Genomic DNA, 20,349 nt, shown 5'->3' with positions numbered 1-20,349 from the left:
CATTTTACGTTCATACAGCTCTTTTATTTCGGAAAACTTGCTTCAACATGAGGAAAATGTGCATGAGTTAAAGAAGTCGAGAGCTGTATGGACTGTAGCCCAACGGTGAATGTATTAGGGCTAAAGGAGGAAAAAAGGTTCCCCAGAAGGATGTTCAGAGAGATGGGATAGAACAAAGTTGTGATGAGTGAAAGAGAGCAGAGGGTTGGAGGAAGTTGCTGAGGTAAGACAATATGAGCTCATGGAAGATCTATATACAAGGGGGAGTCTTTGGGAGACTCTCTGACATTGACCAGTCAGGTGATCTGAAGTTTGGAGGGAGGAAGGATGGAAAGCTATTTACATGCACTTAAAGTGCCTCACTCATTGACGTGATATACAGTTATCATCATCATCATTATGTGCCTTACTGTATGACGTGAGTGATCATGGTCTTTCAATGATCATGATTGTTCTTGGCAAATTTTTCTACAGAAGTGGTTTATCATTGCCTTCTACTGGGCAGTGTCTTTACAAGACAAGTGACCCCAGCCATTATCAATAGACTGAAGAGATTGTCTTCATGGTGTCACTGGTCACATAACTAGGACTTGTGATATGCATCATCTGCTCATGCTTCCCTGGCTTCATGTGATCGTGTTCTGTGGTTAAGCATGGATCTGCAAGCTAGCTGAGGGAAGGAGTGCCTCGCACCTCCTTTGGTAGAGACAAATCTCCACCCCACCACCCTTGATGATATACAGTAAACTATGAAAAAACAGGCTATAGAAACACAAGGAGAGGCCTACCAAATATCTTTTGATAGATGCCTCCAAATTTTGTGTGAGTGTCTCCTAACATTAATCCACAAGCTCAAGAGAAATGAAATGGCAAAAATGATGTAAATGGCTTCAATTTCTTATTGAGTTAACCATTAATAATGAGCCTCCAATAGAACCACAACCTTGTCATAGGGTTTGGAGGCTTATATCCTTTAATGACCCAGAGAGCTATGTTGGCTAGAGTCAGGGCCTTGTGCCTTGGCTTTTGCTAGTGTTACCCATGCCAAACAGGTCAAAGGGTAGAAACCAAACTAAGAGTGGTCTACTAGTCCTCTGAGTTTGGGGATTCAGCTAAAAAAAAATTGTTACAGAACAACAATGAAGCATCCTTGTCTAGCTGTATACATCACTATGAACAGACAGAGATGAGGGACCTTCAGTCCTGCCCTATACGCTAGTGGTGTTACAGGCAGTTGAGAAAAAATTAATCATGGGACACTGAGGGAAACCTGTGGTAATACTCTGTGTGAACTATCACCAACATTACCAACACTCTGAAATAGTAAGAGGCAATAACCTCTTGATGTTGAATTTCCTCTTCTTCCCCCACCTCCTAATTAATGAATACTGTAGTTGGATTTGCAATGAATTTCATAGTTTAGTTCATTGAAAGCAAAACTAACAAATGTGACTCTTCCTATAAGATGTGTAAGACAGAGTGACTGGAGTTATCTTTCAAAACTATATGAAGCTAACTAAGCCACTTTTTTTTTAAGAGCTTGTATTGAAGTGAAAAAAAAATTGACGGGAAGGAGGCTGTTTACAGATTTCAGCAGAGTGTAATCTCTTAATTTTGCAGTAGAAGATTCCTTGTAACATTTTGTTTTTTGACAGGCTGGTGGAGTTATCTGAGACAATACCAATCAATCCATACTGGGGAGTTCTTTCCAAATGTCTGGCTTACAGCAAAGCTGTCTCAGACCCCTTTGTATACTCTTTGCTGCGACATCAGTATAAGAAGACATGGATGGACATTATCAATAGGCTACTGAAAAGAAGCTCCTTGAACTCCTCTGCACTAACAGGTGAAACACAAAATAGCAATTTTGTACAAACAGATGAATGAAATAAATATCATGACAAGAACAGTGCGACGAACATGTGTATTTGGATTTTTATTGAAATCTATGTTATGGAACTTTTGACCTTAATCTGCTTTCTACTACTTTAGACAATATTTTAATTAATGTTTAAAGGAATGGTTTTCACAGATCACCTTTACACTTTTGTAATTTTTTTTGTCTCTTAAGTGTTCTTGGATGATTGGCATGTGTTTTCAGTAATTTTTTTTGAAATTTCCCCAATAGAGTTTGTGAGTGGGTATGCATATACCAGTAAATGAATATACTGTACCTTAAGCTAAAAGATATGAATAATAGAGAAGTATAACTTGATCTCAGCCAATTCTAATATCAGTATATAATAATTGATTATGTTTTGGTTAAATCTGAGCCTTCAACCAAGAATGTCATCAAACATTACGACTGAGAGTGAAACCATTACCTGCCCAGTTATTTTCTGAGAATTTGATATACCCATCTCTGCAATGAGGACCAACTTTTATCTCTATATAAAATACTTTGTCACATCAGTCATATATTCATTATCATAGATTTGTCACTTTTATCCATCGATTCTTGTCTCCAAATGGTTTCTACTGTTGATCTCAGTAAAGAAAAAAAAATCCACAGATCAGTCATTAGGTTCGGATGGATAAGATTCCCCTTTCTCAACATGAAATGCTGTGAGGGAATTTCTGTAAGAAATGTGTGGCACCCAGTACCATTGCTGTCTTGACTAAGCAACTAATTTGATGAACAACATATAGCAAAATAGAAGGTAAAAAGCTTTGATTCACAAACATTCTGCAGAAAGCAAAATAAATATTGCTAATTACACACATATTATGGAGAAGCTGAAAAATAAAAACAAAATAAATATTTTATCATTTTCTAATCCAAATAATTTAAGACTAATTATGCAAATTAGTATTGTAAAAGTCATAAATTTTTCAGAGTCAGAGAGTTGTTTAGCCTATCACTCAATATGATGTTTAACTTTTCACCTTTTTCAATGCAGTGCACACTTTTCAATGCTTTTATTGAGAGGAAAGTACGTATAAAGTTCATAGCTATGACTGTAGCCTGTGGAACCATTTTCAGCAGATTCTGGATTTCCACGCTTGACTACACCAGTGATCTGAGAACTCTGAGAAAATTCAATTTCATTATAACACATGTTCTGAGCCATTATATTTTTTTTCCCTGTTAGGATAATGGAATGTTGTCAGGTATTCCAGTGAGTAAAAAGTTGGCCGGGAAGTAGATTGATGAATAAATGGGGAATCAATTTCACTCTTCACACCTTGTCTAATATTTGAAATTTGTAACTGATATACCAACATATGCCCCTCATTTTATCTTTCATCAACTAAAGAAGTCACCCAGAAAGTGGTAAAGCAACTGCACTATCATTTTCATTTCATTTCATTTTTAAATTTTTTTATTGATATATAATCTTCTACAGCTATAAAATACAGAAATTCAACAAATTAGTATATATATAATTAATAAAGCTGAAGAAAAAACATATGCTAATGAAAAAAAAATTATAAAAGAAAAAGGAAAAAAGAGAACCCCAACTAACTGAAAAAAACCCCACTAACTATAAAACAAAAAAAGGAGAAAAAAAACCCATTAGAAACCAAACCCGGAGCAATACGTCTTACAATCATTTATATATAAAAGAAGGAAAAGAAAACAACGACTGCCAAATTACATTTATATAACATAAAATTGGAAGGAAACCATATAAATGAATTCAAATTAAATGATAATATTTAGCAAAAGAGCCCCACCTTCTCCCAAAATCAAATCGGGGATCAAAAGTTCTACTTCTAATTTTTTCCAAGCTAAGACATAACATTACTTGGGAAAACCATTGAGTTAGTGTAGGAGCAGAGGTATCTTTCCACTTCAATAAAATAGCCCTTCTTGCCAACAATGTAACGAATGCAATTACATGTTGGTTTGAAAATGAAATACCCTGAATATGATGCGGAACTATTTCAAATAGAACAGTCAATGTATTAGGTTGTAAATTAATTTTCAAAGCTTTAGAAATTGTAGAAAAGGAAGATTTCCAAAAAGATTTCAATGAGGGACATGACCAGAACATATGTGACAAAGTAGCTACTTCATTTTTTGCACCTATCACAATAAGTATTTATATTAGGAAATATTTTGGTTAGTCTCTTCTTTGTTAAATAATAACAGTGAAGAATTTTAAACTGAATTAAACAATGATTGGCACATATCGAAGAAGAATTAACCATTTTCAGAACTCGCAACCAATCTTCATTAACAAAAGTCGTATTAAGTTCTCTCTCCCAATCTTGTTCCATCTTTAGTGAGAGGTGCAACTGCACTATCGACATGCATCTTAAGATATTTGATTGAGAAGATTATATAGATTTTGATTTGAATAGAAATTAATGCAAAAATAAATTTACATGAGACCATAAAATATAGGAGCAAAATTAAGCCATTTGGTCATTGGAGTTCACTCTATGTATACTAGAGCAGAAATTTTGGTGTCCTAGAATCACAGTCTGCCTTGCTTCTGTATAACTAATTTCAACATCACTCCGGAGTTCCCCTTCCACTGGGAACCGAACTCCAAGCAATTTAGCATGGCTCATGCAGCACAGTGCTTTTGTCAGCCCAGAGAAATACCCAGACAGATGATACTTTAAAGATGAGTGGGACGATTGAATGTCATTGATATTCACAGACATTCAGACATGTAAAATCATATAATATATATATATATATATATTTATTTTTCTGTTATTTAGTTGTTTTGCATTCAAGTGAAGATTGTTTTCAACTTATGTGGTATCAGTGTGCAGGTTTCCCAGCAAAGGAGATGTGAGGCCAATTAAAGAATGGCTTTCCTCTCTGAGTTCTTGAGGATTCCACGGAAACAGTTTGTGATCAGCAAGAGATGGCAGCAAGTACCCCTACCACCATGACTGATATCAGTGCTGGCATCAAGTCCCTGCAATAGTATTGATGGAAGAAAGCAGATCTACCCCTCTCTGTTTTCAGAAACAGAATCAGGTTTAATATCACTGCCATATGTTGCGAAATTTTTTAACTTTACAGCAGCAGTCAATGCAATACATAATAAATATAGAAAAAAAATCATTGCTACAATTTTCCTAAAACACTTACCTTCACACCAGACAGGTTAGTCAATCTGCATAAAATTAGCTATGTTATAGGTTGCCAAAGAGTCCACAATAAGGGAAATATATAATAATATCAAATTTCATGAATTTAGAGCTGATTGGTAGGGTGAAAATCCATGGTTTATGAGCTCCTCTCCTGTGAGCTATGAATGCCTTGGAATGGACAATATATATCGATCATTCATTCCAATGGATGAACTTTTGACTATTTCAAGAGATGTAATTTTTCTCTGAAAAACTGCTGCATTGCTATGTTTGCTGAAGAGATCAGTCTCCAAAGTAAAATATATTGCTCAACATGGACATATAAAGATTTTCCCTTGAAGTACTCCTCCAGTTAGTGCATCAGGTTGAAGTTAAAAAATCTCAGATCAGGTTCACACTGCTAAACATTATTCTTCCATTGTCACTGGGCTTTAAATTTCTTTTCTGTTGATGAAAGCAGATTTTAGAAAGCATCAGAAATGAAATTGTACAATAACTTTGCATTATATCTTGAGGCTGTATTGATAACTACATGGTGCATAATGAATCTGTCTGCCAAAGGAGCAGAGTGACATACAACAATATCTCAAAAACGAATGAATTGCAAAGGTTCCACATTCATCATTTCGTGAGAACAATTTTAACTCCATGGGCTGGCAGAAAATCAGCAGGTGTATTGGCTGTCCAAATAACCCCAGATGCTTAGTTATTCTGGAGCGGCTGGGTACTGATCTTCAATGATTGGCTGGGTACTCTTCTTCTTTAATCCAGTGTCTACAAATCACCTTTTTAACTATTGGTTCAACAAATTTCAGTTGTCTGAAAGTAATAATAACAGATTTATTTAGTGAAGAATGACATCTGGTGTGCGCTGGTAATATTGGAGCCCAAGTGCAGAGGAAAGACAGTCTCCAATGTAGAGACAGCTTCCAGAGTTTATTCATAAGAATTCACATAGAACATTGGAGCCTCACCGCAAGATGCAACATTCTCAAAACTAGAACCCTAAGATTAGCACTAGTTGGGTGTCTATTTAAATGTTACCAACATTCCTGAGCCTATCAAAATAAAGTTAACAAGTTTAAACAAAAAGCACCAGGAGACTGCATTACCAAGGGTGAACACAAAATAATCTGCAGATGCTGGGGTCAAAGCAACACTCACAACACGCTGGAGGAACTCAGCAGGTCGGGCAGCATCCGTGGAAACGATCAGTCGACGTTTCGGGCCGGAACCCTTCGTCAGGACTGTAGGGGGAAGGGGCAGAGGCCCTATAAAGAAGGTAGGGGGATGGTGGGAAGGAGAAGGCTGGTAGGTTCCAATTACAAAGGGCGAGTCGCTTGGGAAACAGAAGGAGCTCTAAATGATTAACGATCCTCGGAGAACAGCATTTAACCAATTCAGGTTGCTCTGAAAACTTGGAGCCCAGCACTCTCCTCTTTCCTGAAGAGCTCATTACATCTGGCAACAAGATCCTCCTTCATACATATAGACTTGCAACAAAACTATCACCTGAATTCAACTTAAATTTTTTATCAAGAAGCCTTAACGAGAAGAGGAAGTTCGTTCCCTGCTGGACCAAGAGCTCCAAAGCAAAATATTGCAGTTGCTGAAATGCGAAAAGAAAAATAAACAAGTGTTGGAAGTTATCAGCAAGTCAGTCTGCATCATTGGAGGGAGAAAGAGGTATTTCATTCAGATCAATGACTTTATTTCAAAACTCATAGTGAGAGAGTTTTTTCTTGTTGGATTTGGGGGAATAGGAGTACCCTACTCATTTACAACCTAGAACTTCTCACACTAAAATTTGCTCCTCACAACTTTCCCCTGCTGGCTGCATCTTGTAGCTAACTGTTCTTGGGGTGTGACTCACGTTCCTGTACACTGAAAGGGTAGCATTCAGCTGAGAGGTTTCAGAGGAGAGTCAACGTTATAATTTCTTGCTATCTAGAAGTGTTGATTAGGCAGGCCTAATTGACTGAGTATTACAGACTACAAATATGAATAAAGGCGTTTTTTTCCCAGCATGGAAATTGAATCAAATCTTATTAAAAGCCCATTGTCATACTTCATATTTAAACCTTTAAGATATTAACTAAGCTTTGTTGTTGACTAATCAAATTGTATTCCTGCTTATTCTTCTCTGCAAAGATTATATTTCTTTTATTAGTGTGGTGGTGGTTGTCCATCATGTCTAACAATGACTGGGAACCTTGTGGAGAGTTTTTAAAGTGGAAAAGCCACTGCACTGGGGCAGTTCCACTCTCCTGACCTCAGAAGTCCAAGTCCAGTGGTGCGAACAAGTGTCGCAAACTGTTCCAGTGGATGCGGTGGATGACCACAACATTTTATGTACATTGTCATGCCCTTCGCTCTCCATGAAGCATTGTGGTACTGCCTTCCTCACCGTCAGATCTCTCTGCAGATCTTATCCGCCCAGTCTGCCAGAGCATGTACTGTATGTAAAAACAAATATATTTTCATTATAATACTATAGAGGCAAAATAGAAATCCAAGAAGAATTCAGATGATGGAATCTAATAAAATTAGAAACTCTGAGCAATACAGGAAGCATATGTTAGGAGAGAAACAGCTAATGCTTCTGGTCAGGGACCCTTCATCAGATTCTGACCTGAATTATTAACTGTTTCTCTTACCACAGATTCTGCCTGATAGAATCAGAGTCACAGAGAAGTACAGCACAGAAACAGGCTCTTTGGCCCATCTGGTCCATGCTGAAACCACTTAGACTGCCTATTCCCATCGATCTGCACCGGGACCATAACCCTCCTTATCCTACTAGCTATGCACTTGTCCAAACTTATCTTAAATGTTGAAATCGAGCCCGCATGGACCACTTGTGCTCGCAGCTCATTCTACACTCTCATGATCCTCTGAATGAAGAAGTTTACTCTCATGTTCCCCTTAAACTTCTCACCTTTCACCCTTAACCCATGACACACCCAATCGCAGTGGAAAAAGCCCACTTGCACTTACCTTATCTATACCCCTCACAATTTTGTATCCATCTATCAAATCTTCTCTCAATCTTCTACACTCTAAAGATACAGTCCTAACCTACTCAATCTTTCCTTATAACTCAGGTCCTCCAGACCCAGCAACATCCTTGTAAATCTTTCCTGTAAACTGATCATTGTCCGCTCAGTGTTTCAGCATTTTCTGTTTTTATTACCGTTGACATAAACCAATACAAGGCTGCTTACTGACTTGCCAAGGTCCTTAATTTACAAACTTTGAAAGGTTAATTGGAATTTGAAAAACTACATTTATAATAGATAAAGCTAGAAAAACCACTGTTATATAATTTATATTTTTCTCTCATTTCAAACAATATACTTAAAATTATTTGAATTCTATGAGGGTGGAATGTATTTTTCAAGCCAGAGAGCTAAAGGATAAAGAATAGTTCACCAAATCCCCACAGCTCTCTAAATATCTAATAAAATATTAACTGCAATGGCCAAGAAGATAGGTTTGCAGAGTAAAACATAAATCCATTATAGTTATTATTCTTTTTTAATAAGCTTCACTTCAGCCCCAGGAAAATCAGTGTAAGTACAATAATAGTTTAACTGTTTGAAAATGATAGGTTCTAAAACGCAGACAAAGGAATTAGAATCATGGTGGTATTAATACAGATAGATGCTGCAGCAATGAATTATTTAAAGACTTCCCATCTTATAGAGTACTCTGGTATAATATTGCATTGCAAATCTTTTCTTTTGGGGGTTCTTTCATTCATTCGTTATGTGCCATGTTGTATGATGTAGGCAATCATGGTCTTTCCATGACCATGATTGTTCTTGGCAAAAATTTCTACGGTAATGATTTGCCATTGCCTTTTTCTGGGCAGTGTCTTTACAAGACGTGTGACCCCAGCCATTATCAATACTCTTCAGAGATTGTCTGCCTGACGTCAGTGGTCGTATAACCAGGACTTGTGATATGTACCTGCTGCTCATACGACCATCCACCACCTGCTCCCGTGGCTTCAGATGACCCTGACTGGGGGACTAAGCAGGTGCTACAGCTTGCCCAAGGGTAACCTGCAGGCTAGCGGAGGGATAGACCACCTTACACCTCCTTTGACAGAGCCGTATCTCCACCCCGCCGCCCCAGGTTTTGGAAGTATTTCTATTGAAAACATCAGATACAATGTATTTCTGGACACCTTTTAGGAAATGAAACATCAGCTGCTTGGGTCAAACTGAAAAGCCAAAATGTCAGATTCAATTAAGAATTATTTAATTCCCTTACATACACTCTAACTATCCCCTTTGTAACTTTGTGCAGTGAAAGTAAAACCAGACAATTCTGAAGAAACTCAGCATGTTAGTTAGCATCAAGTTATCATTTCCATACAAGAAATAAATTTTTTAATTTTCCCTTTTTGAATTAAAATTTCAATTTCATTAGGTTTTGGCAAAAACATTGTTTGACCCAGCTTACCTTTTAAGTAAGACCTTAATTGAAAGTAACAAAAGAAAGTATTATTAGATATTTTATATTTATCCTTTAATTGTTCAAATGACATCAATATACCTCGTTCAAAACAATCTCTTATAAATTTAATCCCTTTTTGGTACCAATTATATAAAAGTTGATTGTCCATTGTAAAAGGAATAAGTCTGTTTTGAAACAAAGGTCTCCTTGCTAATAGAGATTTCTGTGTTTCATTATCATCATTTATCTTATTCCATAAATCAATCAAAATTTATTTCTTGTATGTATAATTTGATTCAAGAACAGACAATTAAACAAGGAACCCATAAGTCAAAGCAAAAATGGGAAACAGATTTGAATATTAATATTGATGAAACAAATTGGTCAAGACTCTGTCTTAACAGTATGACAAATACAATAAATGTTCGACTTAGATTAGTACAATATAATTTTTTACACCAATTATATATTACAGCACAAAAAATCAATAGATTAAATTCAAATCTATCTGATAAATGCTTTTTGTGTAATCAAGAAATTGGTACTTTTTTACATTCTACTTGGTCTTGTTTTAAAATTCAACCCTTTTGGATAAATTTAAGAGTCTCATTGGAACAAATTACTGGAACTCAACTTCCACATAACCCTGTATTATTTCTATTAGGTGATATTGAAGGGATAAAACCGAAACTTAAATTGAATAAATATCAGAAAGAATTTATAAAAATTGCATTGGCAGTAGCTAAGAAGACTATAGCAGTTACTTGGAAATCTGATTCGTATTTAAGTATGGATCGTTGGAATAATGAAATGGTTAGTTCTATTCCACTCGAAAAAATTACTTATAATTTAAGAGATAAATATGTAACATTTTTGAATATTTGGCGCCCTTATTTACAAAAGATAGGATGGCATATTTAAGTGCTCCGATAAAGACCTTGGTCCCTTGGGGAAAGTAACGAATAATTATACCAAATTTATTTTGAATCCCATGGAGCATGTGGAAACCTTCCAACATCCAGGCGGTTCTTTTCTTTTTTCTCTCTTTTTTTCTTTTTAGGTAGGACTATATATATTGGGGGGGGGGAGGGTTAAGGGGAGGGGGAGGGTAGATTTTATCTTTTCATGTATTCTTTTTGAAAACTCAATAAAAATTATATTTAAAAAAAAGTTATCATTTCCGGTTGATGAACTTCATCACATCCTGTTTCATTCGGATATTTTAACAGTAAGGCTATGTTGACATTTTATGAATAGGAAGAAAAATTCCATGCCATTGAGAAAGTTTGAGTTGATCAGTCAGTACAACTTTGCTACAGACTGCAAATGAGGACTTGGACTTGGACTCCTAAAGATTAAAGGTGTTAACATGAGTTCACCTAATATCTTAGCCACAGCATAGAATAGCGTGGTAGTTAGTGCGATGCTGTTGAAGCTTGGGCCAGCAGAGCTCAGAATTCCTGTTTATTCCCGTGTGTGCATTGCTTACCTCCGGATGATCCGGTTTCCTCCCACAGTCCAAAGACGTACTGATTAGTAGGTTGATTGATCATTGTGAATTGCACTCTGACTAGGCTAGGGTTAAGTTGGTGGGTAGCTAGGCAGCGTGGCTCTTTGGGCCGCTAGGGTCTGTTCTGTGCAGCACCAGCCTGTAGCAATTTTATGTATTGCACTGAACTGCTGCCACAAAGAAAACAAATGTCATAACATATGTGACTGATGATAAACCTGACTCTGATATGTGTCTCTATGTGGACTGAGAGTGTGAAAGGGGAGGGACAGGGGAATCATGGTTGGGAAAAGGGGAAAGGAGAGGGGAGGGAATGGAAGCACCAGAGAGACATTCTTTAAGATTGATAAACCAATTGTCAGGAATCAAATTACCATGCCTGGTGTCTCAGGACTGGGTGAGTCTACACCCATGCCACTCCCTGCCCTGGCAATCCTTCTCTGCCACCTGTCCCACACCCCTCCCACGGCACTCCATCCTTGGCATTCCCAACATCCTTTGTTCCCACCGGATTTACAACTCACTCTCTGCTCCACAGTGACAAATACAGTACAGTGCAAACGTTTTAGGCACTCTAGCTATATATAAGTGCCTAAGACTGTTGTACAGTACTGTATTTTATAAATGAATAAATTACTGTATACTCAAGCTTCAGTAATTGATTATTGTAGGTTACTTGTTCACTTGTAATCATGCTTCTAGTTTCACATGCTGATAGTTTGAGTGAATAAGCAAAGCAAAGGGTATTATTTAGTGCATTTTTTACATCCTTCATGTGCTGTTTCCTTGGAGTCATATTCGGTTTGGGAGTGACTTGTTTCCACTTTAGAAATGTGAGGAAAGGAAGCCATCAGTTACCACAAAAACAAGACAGTGAGAACTTGATCCAGTGGCAAGGAGGACAAGGTGCTTGGGCCTTTGGCTCTATTAGCATACACATATGGACACCCATCCCCTCTTCACCCACTCACCTTCAGTCATCACCCTCCCTCTCACTGCCCTCCCCCCACACACTTGGCATAACTCACTCCATTTAATACACCTTCCCTTTGCCTTGTATTGCGCCTTGTAAGGCATGAAAATGCCCGACGCAGGCCTCTCACAGTCTGAGTCGACGTTCCCTCCCTCCACACCTCCTTCCCTTTCCCTCTTCAAATCACTTTGCTCTCTGCAGTTAACCCCTATTCTACAGCTGGTAGCTTTTTGAACTCTGCCAAGAAAAGGCCAACTGTTTGCCCTCTGTCTAACTACCAATTGTGCTCATCCTAACTCCTCCGATGATCCCAGCAGCTTCAGTCTGCTGCTGATTCCCTAGAATATAGGCATTTTACTAACATAGATGGAAAGAAAGGTCAAGGCTTGGATTTATACAGCCTCGTAAAAGGCATTGTCACCCAAAAATGATTTACAGCCAATGATAGTTTTCAAGTATTGTCATTGTAAGTGACAATATGCAAGCAACAATTCCAGAATCGGGTTAAACTTCATCGGCATATGTTGTGAAACTTTGCGGCAGTAGTACAATGCAATACATGATAACAGAGAGAAAAAATGTGAATTGCAGTAAGTATATATATATATATATATATATATATATATAGTTAAGTTAAATTAGTACAAGAAAAGAAATAAAAGTATAGTGAAGTAGTGGTTATGGGTTCAATATCCATTCAGAAATCAGACGGAAGAAGGTGTTCCTGAACCATTGAGTGTGTGCCTTCAGGCTTCTGTACCTCCTCACCGATGATAACAATGAGAAGAGGGCATGCCCTGGATGATGAAGGTCCTTAATGACAGATGTTGCCTTTTTGAGGCATCACTCCTTGAATATGTTCTGAATACCATGGAGGCTAGTGTCCATGATGAAGCTGACTAATTTTACAACTCTCTTCAGCTTATTTTGATCCTGTGCAGTAGCACCCCCCCCCCCCCATATCAGCCAGTTAGCTAAAACACCATTGTGATCGTTGCTAGTGATCTGTTTTGGTAGATTGAATTAAGCATTTGATTCCTTTTCTAGAGATTTTACTTTTACCTAATATGTTAGCTCATTTTAATAACTCCACTGAAAGACAACTCTTCTATCATCACAATACACTCTGCAGCTTTGAATTCAAGTGTTAAGTGATGGGTCCTACAAATGAGATTTGTGAAAACAAATCTATCCCATAATCTTTCAACTCATAATTGAAGTCTTTCCACTGTGGAACTTTAGTTTCAGACCCATATGGTTTCTGTAATTATATTATTGATTTCTTCTCTGTAATATAATTTCCTGTTAATTTCACTGTCCAAAGTGTCGAGTTAGTAGCACATACGCAAACTTCTTGTTTTTTCAAAGTTAGTTAAAATTGCTTTCTGAAATTAATACAAACATTTCAGAATTTAAAAAAAACACCTTCCAACATAATCCCAAAGCACGTCACAACTAATGAAAAATTTATTTTAGCCATATAGTAATGGTGGAAATAGGAGAACACAATTACATTAGCAATGACAAGGATAGTACAAGTCTCCATCTACAATATATTAGCATGGAAGTGTTAAAGTCTATTTTAGAAAGACAGCTGTAGCTAAATTAAATTTTAGTATTGAATGACTGCAATTTCAATAGTGTAGAACCACCCTCCTCACCCCATCATTCCAGCTTTTGCTACAACTAACACTTAAGGTGTTAAGGTCAAAAGGAGATGATTTGGATACGCTTTTGTATTCATATTTTTCATTATTAATATATAATGTAGTCTATTTAATCTTCTCAATCTCAGAAGTCATGTCATGGGCTCAAAAAATAATTACCTTAGTTCCCTTCAATCAAATGGAAAGAGGAAGTCAATCAAAAAATGTTCAAGTAGTCAAAATTCTTATTATGAATAAAGCTCACTTGGAATAATGATAAAGTCAAACTAAACCAGCTGCCAAACTTTACTGACATTCGTTGCAGTTTCCATAATTTATAGTCAAAAGATTAAAGCAAAGTGACGGAAAAAGGAACTTTTTGTCCTTAATAGTATTCAACCAGAGCTCAGAATGCCTTCAGAGCCAAATGCACTAATAGAAACTCTATAACTTCTGTAAACTTGACTATTGTGAAATAAGATGGAAATCAAAATTTATCCACAGAGTCCTTATAATATTTGTCAACATTTTAATTGAACAACTTAAAAATGACAAGTAGTATAATTGAAAATTAGTTAATAAATTTCATCATCACTGCAATTGGGAAGCAATTGATCAATTTCAATTTTTACCCAACTGCATTAGGTTTCAAAGCCCTGAGTCAAACTTCAGTTATTTCATCAAGTGACATATTAACGGTTAAATATTATCAGTATTTGCATTCATCCGAATGTTTGCCACACATTTTCTTTACAATACACCTGGTTTTTAAAAATTAAGTCAGAAATATCTTGTAATCCAGTATACCACAGAAAATGTTAGGGACTGCTGCCACCTAGTAGGACATCCTCACAAACTTCGTTTGATATCTATTAAGTGATGCTGCATTGATTTCCCTACAGATTGACTTGGAGTTCCTATTTTCTTCTTTAAGTAAGTTTTCAATTGGATTAAATAAATGATGAATATAAGTGCTGTCTTTTTCAGTTAGCAGGAAAGCAGTGAATGTGTGTCTATGATTCTAATTTTTCATAGGTAGCCTAGCAAAGGTTAATACTTGAGGAACACAATCAATTCAAAGGTTCATCTAATATCAGAGAATATATATACAGTATACAACCTGAAATTCGTACTCTTCACAGACATCCATGAAACAAGAAACTCCATAGAATGGATAAAGTGCTTTCTCCCCCTCCCTTCGCACAAACAGCAGCAAAAGCATTGACTCCATCCCCCCAATTTGTGCCAGCAGAATCACCGACCCCCACCCCCTCCACCCCCTCCACCACAACCACCACCCCAACAAGCAAGCAACAGCAGAAAATCCCCAAAGAGACCTTGATCCAGAGCCCATCAAAACTACCATCCATAACCCAGAACTTCAGTATCTCAGACAGGCTCTCTCTGTCCAACAAGTATATCAAGTACAGTGCGTTAAGAGTTCTCTGTTTTGTATCAAGGAATACATTCAATTGACAGAGATACTTGGCTGCAGTAATGCTATAATTCTTCAACAAAGGGGGAATCTACTAGATTAATAAGGAGTGAGGTTTGCTGACTACATATCTCACTGAGTTTCATTTAAGTATATAGAGATTTTTTTTTGATTGACATGCACTCATAGATGTCACTTAATTTTGTATTCACCTCTTCCTAATTTTAATGATAATCCAATAAACATGGAATCAAGTACATTGTTTCTGAGAAATGCACTCGATTTGCAATCTGTGCAATAATTGATTAATGCTACACATTGGACTAGAATCTGAAAACTAACTCCCCTGAGCAATCAAACTTAACTATAAGGCAAGAGTTATTACTCCCACAGGAACTGGGGAGAAGCATTAACTTTCACTGTCAATCTTAATTTAAAGGTTAAATCTCCAGATTCTGTCTTAATTTTGGGAATATTAATTTGCAAATCTTATTGCAGTATGAAACAAAAATAGAGTTAGTAAACTCACATCACGGGTATTTTTCTTCCTCTCTGTATTTATTTTCACTCTGCATTTGTTTTTAGTTGTTCTATCTCAGTAGCTTGTTCTAATAGTACACTGTCTAATGGCAGAGCAAATCGGTAACCCTGCCCTATTTTTAATGGACTTAAGTCACACAACAGTTCATAGTGTCCTTGAACTAAACAAAATAATTATGTATTCTTCTAATATATACAAAAATATTGAATTCCTGTTCAGTGATCTTCAAGCTGATATGCATTGTGAGCCTCAGTGTGACCTGATTTTTGTTTCTAGTGTTAAGTAATTGTGTCTGGATCATTAAGGCTTCCCTCAAGTGACATGACTATTCTATTCCATATTTTCCTGCAATATGAAAGGACACCCTTTGGCCCATTAAGTCTTTGCTAGCTGCCCAACCAGATCCGTTACTCCACTTACTTCCCTGGAACAATTGAAGATTACAGCAGCATGAAGTTTCCTGAAGTCTAGTATTTGAATAGTGCCTGTGCAACCTTTGCTTTCAGTGAGACAATAACGTCTACAGTATGCTTAATGGATTTTTCATTCTATTGACATATTGTTGGGGCAAAACATAATGATCATTGATTATCCAATATAGGTGGTTTAACAGATTTTATTTGCCACTTAACTTTGAGACTTAATCAAATATCCCTGTTAGTTTTATTTCATTATATTTCATGTATAGCTTTAGATTTCTTGATTAATTATGACTTTAAAAAACACTTGAAGTTTATGACAAAGATGGCTCACGTACAGTAATGTTTTTGTCTCATTATTTGGCCAATTAGCTAACGCATCGTCATAAAAATTCGACTATGTTTCTGTTTGTGAAAAGTTTATGTGCAGTGGCGCATTTTCCCTTGGCAGAGCTTCTACAGTGGTCGTCCGAGTGATATCTGCGGCTTAATGTGTTTTTTTTTCAGCTAACAGTGCTGAAAAATGATCTTGTTCATAGTGACCAATGCATTTGAAAGCCTGTTTGTGACTGCAGCAACAGAATCTATTGCTAACATTGCAATGCCAGTGTGGCAGTGCATTCATCTAAAGGCACGTTGAAACAGTGAACAAACTTTAACTGCCAAGAACCAGGCTGGAAAGTGTTTAACACAATATGATGTATGTTACATCTGTGATGTTAAAAGTGATTCTGTGTGTATGCATAAAGAAATATTAGATACTGTATTCTATTTTTCATATATGGCAATGTTGTTGGAATTTGCAAAAAATATTTATTGGGATTTTATTAAATTAAATCAATGTTGAACAATGAAAATACTTGCTGTGTCAATTAAATTATTCCCAATCACTTGACATGCATTCCACTGTCTTCAATGTAGCTTTACTGCTGTAATGTGAGCAAAGTCACTGGAGAAGCACTAATGCAAATGGATATAGAAATGTTTTATTCAACAAAATGAGACACTCTCAGGGGAAGAGGCCTGTTTGACCCAATATTAAATAACATTTTATATGCTAAAGAACAAAGGTAGTGGCAGGACAATTCTGTAGTGATAATGTATCTACAATGCTTCCTTTGAATTACATATAATTTTCATACCTCTTTCTTTGCATCCACTTCCAGACACCCAAAAAGAATGTTAATCAGCATCATTTGGTTTTCAGTTAACTGGCGTCCACAGCACCAGGAAACTATTCGCCAGGGCTGCATTTTAAATTTAATCTACAATCCATGTTCAGGTCTAAAGATTGGTTGCTGAAGTTAATATTCTGCTGTATACTCTAACTCCGGAATATGCTCTAAAGTTTACCATAACCATTGAAATTTATTTTTGCCTGGGTGTATATAAGTCACCTATGATTTAAAAGAAAATCTCATCTGAGTGTTGACTGTAGAGCAAATAGTAATTATGTAACTTTGTTTTCGCGTTTCTTTGGGATCACAGCAGTACTGTGACAGAGAATGTTAGAACTTGTACTGCAAATCACACAATAACTTCAGTGCTAAAACAATTAACTTGTTACGGTCTGAATCTGCAAAAAAATTTTGTGACATGCAGAACTAGGAATGTAATTTAGAACCTGCATAATGAAATTTTCATGACAGGCTGATACTACATCTGTTGAATATTTATTGGAAGCATAGCTTAACTTGAAAGACTAGAAAGATTAAACACCCCTTTGGCTTTGAACAACAATGAGATCATTTGACATTTCCCTAAACTCTAGGGTTTATAAAATATTATCCCAGTACGAATGTCAGTTTCAATCAGATGAATTAGAAAAAAAGGCTAACAGATTCTTAAGCAAACTTCATGGTCAAAATAATGAAGCTGTTGATTATATTCAAATTTTCTACTTCTGAAAAATATGCACTGACAGTAGTCATTAGTGAAGTGTCAAATGTATTAGGTAATCAAAATGACTCCTCTAAATTGTGGAGAGTCGCCTTGGTAATGGTTTCAAAAAGAATAGTCCAATATTCATGAATTGAAAACTGGAAAATCTTCTACTGACACTGCAGTCCATCTAGCAACCCAATAGATCATGCTGTCTCTTTGGTTTGGGAGTCCTGGTCCTAATACATCAGCATGAGCCAGTACAGAGGATTACAGTGCAAAGTTCCAAGTTTAATGTTATCGGTCCTTGCAGCTGTACCTGCTGAATGCTTCAGTCAGTGATGCCCGGCTTCCCAAGAACCTGAGCTACCTGAGCCTGGGGTTTTCAAAAACCCCAGGGCAGTAGTAAAAAATAAAAAGTGCTCATATTACTGCTTATTTTTAACATAAAATGTTAAAAAAAAACTCACTACTAAATAGATTGACAATAACTGTATAAAATAAAAATATTGACACCATTCTCCCAGCAGCAATTTCCTAAAAGTTTTAATGTGAGACTGGAACTAGAGGTCATAGGATAAGGGTGAAAATTGAAATATTTAAGGGGAATATGAGTGGGCTGTTCCTTGCTCAGTGGGTGCTGGGAGTGTGAGAGCTGGGAGCTGGCAGCGGAAGTGGTAGATGTAGCGGTGACTAGTGGGGTACCGCAAGGCTCAGTGCTGGGACCCCAGTTGTTTACAATATATATATTAATGACTTGGATGAGGGAATTAAATGCAGCATCTCCAAGTTTGCGGATGACACGAAGCTGGGTGGCAGTGTTAGCAGTGAGGAGGATGCTAAGAGGATGCAGGGTGACTTGGATAGGTTGGGTGAGTGGACAAATTCATGGCAGATGCAATTTAATGTGGATAAATGTGAAGTTATCCACTTTGGTGGCAAAAATAGGAAAACAGATTATTATCTGAATGGTGGCCGATTAGGAAAAGGGGAGGTGCAACGAGACCTGGGTGTCATTCTACACCAGTCATTGAAAGTGGGCATGCAGGTACAGCAGGCGGTGAAAAAGGTGAATGGTATGCTGGCATTTATAGCGAGAGGATTTGAGTACAGGAGCAGGAAGGTACTACTGCAGTTGTACAAGGCCTTGGTGAGACCACACCTGGAGTATTGTATGCAGTTTTGGTCCCCTAATCTGAGGAAAGACATCTTTGCCATAGAGGGAGTACAAAGAAGGTTCACCAGATTGATTCCTGGGATGGCAGGACTTTCATATGAAGAAAGACTGGATGAATTGGGCTTGTACTCGTTGGAATTTAGAAGATTGAGGGGGGATCTGATTGAAACGTACAAGATCCTAAAGGGATTGGACAGGCTAGATGCAGGAAGATTGTTCCCAATGTTGGGGAAGTCCAGAACGAGGGGTCACAGTTTGAGGATAGAGGGGAAGCCTTTTAGGACCGAGATTAGGAAAAACTTCTTCACACAGAGAGTGGTGAATCTGTGGAATTCTCTGCCACAGGAAACTGTTGAGGCCAGTTCATTGGCTATATCTAAGAGGGAGTTAGATATGGCCCTTGTGGCTACGGGGGTCAGGGGGTATGGAGGGAAGGCTGGGGCGGGGTTCTGAGTTGGATGATCAGCCATGATCATAATAAATGGCGGTGCAGGCTCGAAGGGCCGAATGGCCTACTCCTGCACCTATTTTCTATGTTTCTATGTTTCTATGTGGAATCTATGACAACATTTAAGTGGAGCTTGGATGAGAGTGGTATGGAGGGCTATGGTCCAGGTACAGGGAGATGGGATTAGACAAAATAATAGTTCATCATGGACTTGATGGAACAAAAGGCCTGTTTCTGCACTGTAATGCCCTATGCCTCCATGACTCTGTGTGGCTGCAGTACTTAATGAGGCACAGCATCAACTGGCAGACCCCCACCCCCAGGCAAGGAATTGTACAGAAGATCAAGTTCATGGGGAGTTAATTAGGAGAATGCAAGGGAGCCAGCAGAAGAGCTGGTAGAAGTTGCTACTGTCAACAAAAGGCCCTTTGTGCATGAGAAAGTCTGCTGATGCTGGAAATCCAAAGCGACACACACAAAAAGCTGCAGGAGTTCATCAGGTCAGGCAACGTCGATGGAAATGAATAAACAGTCGATTATTTGGGCCGAGGCCCTTCTTCAGGACTGAGAAGGAAGGGGGAAGATGCCTGAATAAAAAGGTGGGGGGAGGGAAAGGAGAGTAGCTGGAAGGTGATAGATGAGGCCAGGTGGGTGGGAAAGGTCAAGGGCTGGAGAAGAAGGAATGTGACAGGAGAGAAGAGTGGGCCACAGGAGAAAGGATAGGAGAGTGGACCCAGGGGGAAGCAATAGGCTGGTGAGAAGTAATAGGTCAGAGTGGAGAATGGGATGGGGGAGGA

General features: G+C 37.6%; 1 protein-coding gene across 1 annotated transcript in view; it reads left to right on the top strand.

Annotated features, from left to right (window-relative positions):
• Window positions 1-16,826, top strand: part of LOC134358744 (G-protein coupled receptor 26-like) — a 45,927-nt gene extending 29,101 nt beyond the window's left edge. Inside the window, exons 3-4 of the mRNA XM_063071208.1 lie at window positions 1,656-1,846; window positions 15,987-16,826. Of these exons, the coding sequence (XP_062927278.1) occupies window positions 1,656-1,846; window positions 15,987-16,006 (211 nt within the window). The 3' untranslated portion in view covers window positions 16,007-16,826. The remainder of the gene's footprint in view (window positions 1-1,655; window positions 1,847-15,986) is intronic.
• The last annotated feature ends 3,523 nt before the right edge of the window (window positions 16,827-20,349 follow it).

The sequence above is a fragment of the Mobula hypostoma genome, chromosome 19 (assembly GCF_963921235.1).
Source record: "Mobula hypostoma chromosome 19, sMobHyp1.1, whole genome shotgun sequence".
NCBI lineage: Eukaryota > Metazoa > Chordata > Chondrichthyes > Myliobatiformes > Myliobatidae > Mobula > Mobula hypostoma.
This window is presented reverse-complemented; position numbering and strand designations above follow the sequence as displayed.